This window comes from Polyodon spathula, unplaced genomic scaffold (assembly GCF_017654505.1).
Source record: "Polyodon spathula isolate WHYD16114869_AA unplaced genomic scaffold, ASM1765450v1 scaffolds_2625, whole genome shotgun sequence".
Taxonomy (NCBI): Eukaryota; Metazoa; Chordata; class Actinopteri; order Acipenseriformes; family Polyodontidae; genus Polyodon; species Polyodon spathula.
The window spans coordinates 1558-11891 of record NW_024474094.1 but is presented as its reverse complement, the minus strand read 5'-3'; the positions used below and the strand labels follow the sequence as shown (position 1 = coordinate 11891).

The window sequence follows — 10334 nt, the reverse complement described above, 5'->3', positions numbered from 1 at the left end:
GATATGTGCGCCCCTAAGAAGAAATAGAGGACATCCCACCACCTCTCCAGACTGCAAGATCAATGAGATTAGAAAGAGAGAATGGCTCTGGGAGGGCCATGAAATATTTCAATTGATCTGGAACCCCAGGATGCATAGTCAGTTACAGGTCTGCAATCACCTGTTTATCGAAATGGGGCAGCCGTGGATGCGTAGGGTGTACTCCGTCTGTCATACCTCTCATCCCGGTCTCGCAGTGTTTAGGCCGGAGACACTTTCACAAGCCTGTTCTCGGTTCTTCACATGAAGACACTGAACGATAGCAATGCTGCAGTGAAACGTTTCTGCAGAGCCTCCAGTATCATGAGGGGACTCGAATACACACGCAGGACACCCGGACCAGAGCGACCAGCAAGCAAAGGGTTAAGAAGTCTCAGCAGCTTGGAAAAACTGCTTCGTGTTTAGTCAAAGAGTTATAAGTACCCGTACAGGTAATTTTTTTTTTTTTGTATTTCCCTTGTCAAGATTTTCTCGGGAGAATTTTTTTGGTTGATCGACGCCAGTCGATGAACGCCAGTCAGGAAGAGAAGCTTCGCCGCGGTGAGAGTCGATCCAAGAGATCAGGAAACGAAGACCAAGAGTCAGGAAAGCAAAGTGTGTCTGACCGGTCCTCCCGGGTCCAAAGATCGCAACCCGGACCCAGGGGTCCTGGGGCCCGTATCGCAAACGAACTTCTGGAGACAGAACACCATTCCGCTGTCCCATCATTCTCCACGCCCCAACGCACGGCCCCATGGGCGGCCTCAAACCTTTACGAGGCAACGGGTCTACGTCGACACCTCCGGAATCCCCCGAGTTATCTGACGAGGACAGACGTAGGGAGAAGTGAGGTAACGTTGCGTCACAAGAGCCAGACGCTTCCCCTTCTGACGCCGGTTACAGAACCACACCCGCACCACCTGAGAGGAGAGGAGAGGAGAGAGCGGTCAGGGGGGGCACAGCGACACACACCACTCTACAAATACAACTTGCACATGTGAATGTCCAAACAAACATTGTTGTAAATAATTTTGATAATGCAACTACACTATCCAAACACCAGAAGGCACTACACACAGTAAAAGCTCTACAATGCCATTCCTGCAAGGTTTAGTATTCCTCCCAGTAAAGGTATTAAAAAAAGAAAGCTGCGTACATCTTTCTCCAGACTGAGGTCCTCTGCGATCTGCGTGATGTCCTGAGTGTTGGGCTTCGGGCACTTTATGAAGTACGACTCGAGCGCTCCGCGCACATTCACTTCCAGGCTGGTCCGGCGCTTCCTCTTCCGAGTGTCAGCAAACACACGCTCAATCTTGTACATCTGAGAGAGACAGAGAGATAATCTCATCACAGCATTCTCAGACAGACTCCAGCCAGGGCTGGATTTTACTCAACACTAGAAGCACCGAGCTGCTAGTTCCCATTTCATCCATTCCAAGTCCTTTGAAAAGGATTAAAAAGAGAAATGGAAAATGGAACTGAAAATAGGAGGAATTGACCACAACCCTGACTGCTTCTAGATGTGAGCCAGTCAGTGGCAACGTGCTGCAAGCAGACATGTGCCGTGGATTCAACTCCACCGAACGTGGCGTACGACGGGATACGTAAGGACCTCGCCGAACGTGGAGACGACCGTGCCGCCGTAGACTCGCCGACCGTGGGACGACCGTGGAATCGTACCGACATACGTCGCAACCGTGGGACGACCCGGAGGTACCGTAGACTCGCGATAACCGTGCGGACACGTCTCCTGCCGGCGAACACAAACCCTCGAACGTGACATGTAGGTACCCCCAACAGACAGCAAGAGTAGGACGCATATCCGGGTCGCAGACCTTTTTGGTCGTCACGCAAGTCAAGACGTGCTACAAGATGAAGCCAGCTGCAGCGGCTCAACTCATACGCGGCAGAATCGTGGTGCTGACTGAACATCTCCGTGCAGGGAGAAAAGCATAAGGACATTCAACCATTCGGCATCATCAATAAAGAAATAACTCTATGATTCAAGAGCATAGGGTCCAACACCTCATTCATCTGGCACGTGCGTACAAATCCAATGACATATAACGTTAACGATGCCACGTCTGACAGTAGTGCTTCAATTTCTAGGCAAACAGGAGCAAGACATTCCAGTTTCATGCGTTTGCCATGGAATTAGTAAAGTTTCCTTCTGCAGGCATTCTCTTAATGGGGGGCTGTAACCTAGTTACGGTGATGAATAGCCGTTGGATGAGGCTGCATATTAACTGTAGAGGTCAGTCGCGGGAGCTCTACCGACAGTTGCCGCAGGCGCCAGGGCCTCTTACATTCAGCGCTAGTGTGAAATCTCTCAGGGATGATCCGCAGATGTAAGTGGTCAGCTCGCTTGGCGAAACCTGCTGGCCAAAGGCTCCTATATCCTGTGACAAATTCCTCCTGAGAACAGTACAAGCGTGGTCACTATATCGCTGCGCAGCAGGTACGACGAGGCTGAGAGCAGGGCTGCAGTCACGTCACACACCTGGCTACAGCAACATGACTGACTACTGGCAGGTTTTGGAGGATGTTTAAGATAAACAATTTAGTACCAGGAGCTGAAGCTACTTCAAAATGAAATGCAGGGAGGCTCCTGTATCGCAGATAAAGCATGATTCTAGACAAAATGAAGTGGTTTATAAACGCAAAGACAGCTTATCTTACAGGATCAGCCCATTGCTAATCCTGGCAATTTTCACACCTTTAAATAAAGTTCACCATACGCCAGTGGTGCGTGCATAATAAACAATCTATTGCGACCTGCTCATTTTACTGAATCTGATAGCGACCAGGACATCAGTGATTGAGAGCTAGCGGCAGCCTTAGAACAGCAGGTAGCATATGGCGCTAGGCTTAGCTCGGGGCGGCTAAAGGCAGAAGGTTCATGTACTTTGTATTTTATTTACACACATAAAATACAATGACATACTATAATGTTCTCTTCAGTTGTTTTAAAAGATTGCTCGTACCAAAACTAACAAAAGTAAATATACAAAACTTTAAACGAGTCAAATTTAACAAGATTTACAAATTATTAACCTCACAATCTTCTTAGCCGAGTGCGCTAGACCTCGCCCACTTCACTGCGCACGTGCTTGAGCCATCCGGTCTGGGGGGAGGGGCCAAGCTTGCGTCGCGCGGGGCTTCGAGCTCTGTGCAGACCGGGATCCTAGTGGCGGTTTGGGGTCGTGCTCCGGTCATGAAGACTCTAGTTTCGGGTTAACTGGGTTACATGGGCGAAGAGGAGACCGATCGGGGTGGCCGCTCTGGGTTCTGAGCGTGGGTGCAAGCCGGGCCACGAACAAGGGTTCTGCCAGTGGTTTGATTAAGTAAACCCCGGGGGGTCGTGGTAGAGGGGCGGCCCGGTGGCAGTGCTAGGTTTTTCTACCTCAGTCGAGATTATACTGGCGTCCGCTTTCTTATCAATGCATAGTTTTAATTTAAAATGTCACTTTTAATCTGATCCCGGGTTTCTGCGATGCGTGGGCTCAGATTCGCCGGTTGGTGGGCTGTGGTCATTCCCGCTACTTGGCCCGTGAGCTCCGGGGTAGAGAAGGGGTACCAGTGTCTGGCTTGGCTCAGGTCCGCTACCTGGATATCGGGATGTCGATAGTCACCGCCGACGGCAGAAAACGGGAAGAAGTGTTGGGTGGCGATACCGTTGTAGGATGCGGGTTTATTGAACAAGGAGTTTGGGTCTTGCAGCATCCCGTTGGCGAACTGAAGAGAGGCAGCTAGGCTCTCCTGGGTGTACATCGTCCGGGGGAACTCGTGTGCCCGACTGGAAGCCTCCGAACCCGGGGTGACAGACCGATCAGACATGCTTAGCTTCGGAGATTAATTAATTAGTCGAACGGGTTTGGTATCTCCGGGTTAAAAGCGACTCAATGTCCTGATGTTAACCTGTACGCGAAGAGGTCCTGGATCACCAATTCCCGTTATCGACTTACTAGTGTTTTTTAAATTGTTATTATTATTGTTGTTTGTTTAATTCATGATCCTCAGCTGTGTCATCTTTGCTCCTGCCTCGATGTTTTTTAAAAAAAAAAAAAAAAAAAAAGTAAAAAATCGGTCGACTATTTTTTGATAACGTGAAAGGCTGAATTAAAACGTTAGTATCTATGAGCGCCACGGTTGTGTGCTCATCCCTGAAAAACCTAATAGCTGATTTGAACTAACAAACGCGAGCTAACGGCCGCCCATCTCAATTATTACAGCCTTGGCAGCTATGCATCTTACCCAGCGCTGCAAAAAAAAAAGAAAAATCATTGGTCACATCTAAACCTTGTCCTGCAGGCTGATTAGTAATGACCTTTATCGGGCAGGAGGGGTCGTCTGACCGTAATCAGCCTGCTTTCTTTCAACTGATTTACAGAGCCGATTGAATTGATCTGCGTGCTTTCCTTCTCGACACCCCTGTAACAGCGGTGTCCGGGGGCAACAGCATCCTTAACTTTTACTTGACAGAGTCTCTCAGAGTGAGGTCGGTTAGAGCATCTGGATTCATTATTCGATTCATCTCATTCATGGTCTTAAGTCTGTGCATTTCGGGACCACCACTCAGCCCGGCAGGCTTACATTACAAATGGTAAATGACTGTGATGTAGGATTGATACCCAGATGTGACATTAGGCCAATAATTATAATTGAATAGCTCATTAACGGCTTTATCGGTAAACTTATGACTTCGCAAATTGGCTTTTACGCACGCGTCACGTTCCATTTATGGCTATGCGTTACACTCTACCCCCGTACAACCTCGTGCAACTACACAGCAGCTGTATCATTTCACCTTGCATTATGTGTTTATTATTTAACAGACGAAAACGAGCTTTTTGTATATGAATTGGAATCGGAACAACAGTATACTCGTCTTCGTTAGACAGATAGCATGCTTTTCAAACTAACCGGTGACTCCCGGGCCCGTAATTGCATTTCTCGTAACGAGAACTTGATCCCTACCTTTCATTTTTGTAAAATTAGTAGATTCACATGTTCTTCAGATGGGGCTGTACACCTTTTTGTCAGGGCACTGCGTCATTCAGGACTTGAAAGGCTGCCAGGAAGATTTATAATAGTTTTGATTTCACTAAAAGCAGTTGCTAAATGATCCGTCCTAAGCGAACCAACGTTGTTTACGCCGCTGATCTGCACAGGTATAGCCCAATCACACAACGCCTTTGCGCAGAAACTTCAAAACAAACAAGTAATAGATTATGGCCAGTTCTTTATGTACGATGGGATTCATCTGGGACGCAACTGAAAAACTTAACATGCCGGGGGGGGCGTGAAAAAACGGAAACGCTGAACTGTCTAAAAGCGATATTTGGGGGCCGTTGAAGAGCAGCTCTTATTTGCGGGGATTCAGTTAGTGCTGTGTTGCAGAAGGAATGACTGTCATCTTAAAATGAACAGGTAAAGCCAACGCTGTACGTTATCCATAGAGAGCCGGCAGGATCTGCTGCATGTCTAGCCCTGCAGCCTGTGAACAGAAAATTACGCCAGTTTAGTGCAACTCATGGCTATAACTATAACCACAGTGCTGCAGGTAGAGCATGAAGTTTGACACCAAGTTTATAACAAATTTAGGAGTGACGAATAACTCAGACTGTTTAACAGTGCAGACAGTACTCTAACTGAATAATGAGTCATCCACTAGCAGAGGCTCCCTTATTGGGTTCATTTTGCTCTGGTGTGGGGATCAGTGTCTAGTCATTGCTAACGTGCCCATCTCATGTTTGTTTACGGTAATATGACCGTACTCTCCGCGCTTAGCATTTTCTGCGTAGCCGGTATTTCCTACTGTGCACAGTGTGTTACGGCAGTGGAAGATTTAGCAAGGTGTTTCCTGATCCTCACACATGCATGTATTACAAGGTACGCTAAATAACAATACCAATAGTACTAATAATCCTACTACTTATGGGCTAATAATGTCCTGTGTGCTCTCAGATGCATAGCCTCCCTGCCTCGCTCCTGGCGTAGGTAGTGATGGGGTGCAGAATCGCTCATTGTCTCGGGTCTCCAAGTGCTCCCACAGCTCTTCGCTAGTGCTCAATGCTCTTTTAGCAGTTTGTCATCTTCCTATCAAATGACAGTCCGCATTGCATGTCTTTGGGGATTCATTGTCTCTTACTCAAACTCGCTTCAGCATACATCGTGTGAGTGTTTGTGCGAAGTTGGTGGCTACCAAGCTCATTTAGTTTAATGTAGCTTCTTTCAGCCTAGAGACAATCCTAGTGCTGAATATACCAGGATAAGCAATGCCCTCTTGTTAATGCGATCACTCATATCCATTCGGAATCAACCACTTCAATCCAACAGATAAAGGCGTCAGGTTCCATTCCCCACTATCCCCAAGTAAAAGCGGAGCCAGAGACACACGTGTGAGGGGTCGCTTACGAAAGAACATCAAACGTGGACCTGCCCTACACGGCTTGGAGTGTCTTCGATGCTACGCCCCCAGTCTCAATTCTCATCACGGGCAAAGCTCAGGTCATCTGGAATGGGCTGAATGGATTCCGTGGAGGACATGGGAGGGGAGGACATCAGATTGTGAGGTGCTAATTGAGAAAGCGTCCAGATGTCTTTGCCTCGTGTTCCCCTCTCTCATAGGGACTGCTATTCACAGTGAAACCGGACGAGCCAGCTTGTGCCTGCAGTTAGTACGTGTTTAAACACCGTATTACAAGAATCCAAGGTCTGTAAGTCAGCGTTGACGGTAAACGAAAAGGCGCATGTGGGGTTTCTTCATTTGCCTTGCGCCTGGCTCTGTTCTAGTCGTGCCTTGTCCTGGCGGCCTGATCTCTCTTTACTGTTTCGGCTTAGTCATGCCCTGGCTCCTCTGTACTTGTCTTCCTTGTCCTGGCCTGGCGCGCTGTTACTGGTCCCTGGTCCGCCTGGCTATCTTTTACTGTTCGGCTTGTCCTGCCGCCTGAGCATCATACTATTATTTCTCTTGTCTTGCCCTGGCTCTGGTTACTCGTCTCTTGTAACCAGTCCTGTGTGGGCTAGGAAGGGTGAAAACTAACTGCTACTGAGATTTCTACAATCTGTTGTTAAACCCCACTTATTAAGTCATTTCGTATGCACCTGTCTTTCCAGAGGCGACATGCAACGATGAACTGTTTGCAATTGCGCAGTCGCCCGGCCAGCTGATTGATTGATCCAAGCTGTGGCAGGCAAACTCAGCAGCAGCAGCAATACAGGAGTTCGCCATGGATGTGTATTCTGAAATAAAGGAAAGCGACACGGCATTGGATCGATCAAAACATCTGGTATAAAAAATAAATACATGCCTACATACCTGTGTTACTGGTAGCGGTTAACGCTACTTGGTGGGTCTCTGGGAGTTCTAGCGGGGAGAGGATGAGTCTTACTCAGACCTGACGCATCTCCATGCCTTCACAAAGCATTAGCGCAGTCAGAGACCATAAGCTCCTCTGGGCTGGTGTCTTCAGCTAATGACTGCCTGGGTCATAAACCACCGAGGGGTGCTCGTTTAGAGGGTGGGGTGGGGGTAAGTATGCGGCTGGTCGCATCTATGCCTCTACATAGGGGCTGCTCAATGATCTTCCAGCATTCTGGCTAGGCATGTGTCCTCATCGCGGGTGCACACTTGTTGAAGATCGATTCATTGTGCCTGCAGGAAAGCCACTTCTCTAGACCAACATGAAAGCTAAGTCCAACGAAACCCACGCGAATCTGCAATGTAGTAGGCTAAATATTTAATTTCAATGTCTACAATGGCAGAGTCCAGCTCGAAAAGAGTGGTGGCACATCTGGCACACAGGCGCTGCCTCTGCAGCCCGCTGCTGAATTGTCAGTACAGCCGCCACGCCCGCTTCAGAAAAGTGGCTGCTTCAGGACAGTTAAAAGCAAAGTCACTGGATACCGATGAAGCACTACTGGCTGCCTGGCCCCGCTCCCAGATCCGGAGACGCCCTGTGCCCCCCCTCCCCGTTTCACAAGCGGAGGGGAATGCATTAGCAAAATGCAGAACCAAGGGGTAGGGCTCCATGCAGCAGCAGCAATGGGCGGGCCAGCCTCTCTGTACAATATAGGAGACCCCCAGGACCAGTGCTCTCCCAGGAGCGTTGCCTGTGGTTCTGCTGGTAAAGTGTAACCCCGGCACTGTGTTAGACTGAGACTCGGTTCAGTAGAGAGGTGGTGGAGGGGTTAGGTATTGATTGACGCCGCGGGCGCTTGGGCAGCTTTTTTTTTTTTTTGTATTAGAGTATTGGCAGATACTATATTCATTTTTACGCTGCAGGTTTTTAACAGTATGCAGCTCTGCAGGAACACAGCCCCTGTGTGTGTGGATTGGTTCTCAGTGGAGATGTAAAGGCAGGTAGTGAGAGGCAGTGGTACCTGTGCTTGACGCACCTCAACACCACAGCCTTCGGATAAATGAGTGAGCCAGGAGTGTGTTGAAGAGCAGTTAAAAAGCTTGCGTGAGGGGGCTCAACTTCTCCAATCCTGACACTGATGTTAACAAACAAAAGTGTGAAACCCACTTCTGCAAAGGGTTTGTGTTTCTATTGAACCCTGTGTGTCGGAGTCTTCTCTGACACGCTGGAGATTTCAGCTGCTCTGCCAGTGCTTAATCCCAGCCCTCCCCCTGCTATGCAGTTTTCAGCAAATGCTTCGCTGGTGCTTGGCTACTGAAATACAAATTGGGCAAGCACGGCGGCACAGTCTGCTTTTGATTAAATCATGGAGTGTCTCACACATGTGAGGAAAAACAGAGAGGGGAGAGAAAGAAAGAGAGGGAGAGCGCTTACAAATAAATCGTATAGCACATACAATTACAAAACATTTGACGTAGTGTTCAAACATAGTATCTAATGCAGCTCTTAAAAAGTTTAATGTCAGCCATGTGGCTGCCTGACACCATAAAAAAAAAAAAAACAGCCAGGCTATACCACTGTTAGGTCTCTCTCACACTCTTAGCAGCATGCTCTCTACATGCAGTGGACGCTCTGGTAACCATGCGAGGCCCACGAGATGGCTATTTCGCTGCAGCCGACGAGAGCGGTAGACAAAAAAGAACTAATCTACATGGTTTAGAAAAAGCCAGTTTCAGGGAAACAGTTGGCCTGCTATCGCAGCTATGCTCAGTCAGACTGTATGATTAAGATGGTCTTAATCTATATAAATATTGTGTCTACTAATTATCATATATGTCCATATATAAATCCTACATAAGTGCCCTTCTAGTCTTATACATATATTTATATAGTCTATTTAGCTCTATTAATATATGATTTGTTGTATGCATCATGCTTTCATTCATAGATAGATAACTATTAATATATATGAGTATAATATATATATATAAATACTAGATATAATATTGAATAACGTATTACATTTCAGACTGTTTTTTTATGTCACTCTCATATGCTGTATTCGGTTTTGTCGTTTCTGGCGTGAAGGCTGCTGTTTTTTATTGGCAATGGCGGTTGGCAGGGTAGTGAGTCGAGTAAGCATGGTGCTGTAGTGAGTAATGATATGGGCACGCTGCTATGCATGGAGCGTCGCTATGGGGCAAAGATATCTTCAGTCAGAAGGATTCATTGTGGCTATAAAAGCACCATCCGGCTTTCAAGAACGCACAGAAACAGAAAGGCCCGTCCTGTCACCGCGTCATCCCCAGCGCCATACCCGTCAGCAAGTCGCGGAGGTAGTGCAGCGGCTAGTTGGGTAAAGAAGCAGACGATTTGTTTTTTAGGGTAAGGGTGGCTGAATGTTCCTCTTGAGAGAGCTTCGTATTCTAGTTCGATATTGGATACTAGCAACAGATCTTGAATAACCGCCTGACGTGACAGCGATGGCAGGGAGCTCTTTCATTCACATACGCTCGCTTTAATTGATAGCGTCAGTGCTTTTATTTTTTGCTGCTTCTAAGCCTCAATGCAGTACGTATGTCGTTAAAAGATGCTTGAGTGATACTTGCCGTGTGCTCTCTAGGCAGTGTGCAGCGAATAAACAACAGTAGTCCTGGGTGTTCTCCAGTTTTGTTTTCTATTACAATCCTTAACATGAGTAGAACGCTTAGCGACCCCCTCACACAAACCCATCTTTACAAAAAGCACATGTTTTTCAAAGCCCAGCCCGTAAGTAATTGCACCAGCTGCAATAAACTAATCTGACTTCAAATGCAATACAGTGCCCACCAGCACCATTGATAAAACCTTAAAACAGACACCTAAAAAAGGGAAAGGCTTTTGGCCACAATCCCACACGTTTCCTCGAGGTCCATCTGCCACCCTCAATCCTTTTGCTACCCAGTAAAAGTC

General features: G+C 47.5%; 1 protein-coding gene across 1 annotated transcript; it reads right to left on the bottom strand.

The window, feature by feature from the left end:
* Positions 1-892: 892 nt before the first annotated feature.
* Positions 893-3956, bottom strand: LOC121310824 (POU domain, class 5, transcription factor 1-like). Its single transcript, XM_041243739.1, has 3 exons — positions 3486-3956; positions 1707-1883; positions 893-1407 (listed from the first exon to the last, which is right to left on the bottom strand). Exons 1-3 carry the CDS (start codon positions 3853-3855, stop codon positions 1106-1108), a joined length of 849 nt encoding a protein of 282 aa, XP_041099673.1. The 5' UTR covers positions 3856-3956; the 3' UTR covers positions 893-1105.
* Between the last annotated feature and the right edge of the window lie 6378 nt (positions 3957-10334).

Coding starts and splice junctions, on each gene's coding strand:
- LOC121310824 (XM_041243739.1), bottom strand. CDS start 3,855: ATGTCTGATCGGTCTGTCACCCCGGGTTCGGAGGCTTCCAGTCGGGCA. Junction 1,884..3,485: donor AACCCGGGATCAGATTAAAA/GTGACATTTTAA, acceptor TTCATCTTGTAG/CACGTCTTGACTTGCGTGAC. Junction 1,408..1,706: donor GGTCGTCCCACGGTTGCGAC/GTATGTCGGTAC, acceptor TCTAGTGTTGAG/TAAAATCCAGCCCTGGCTGG.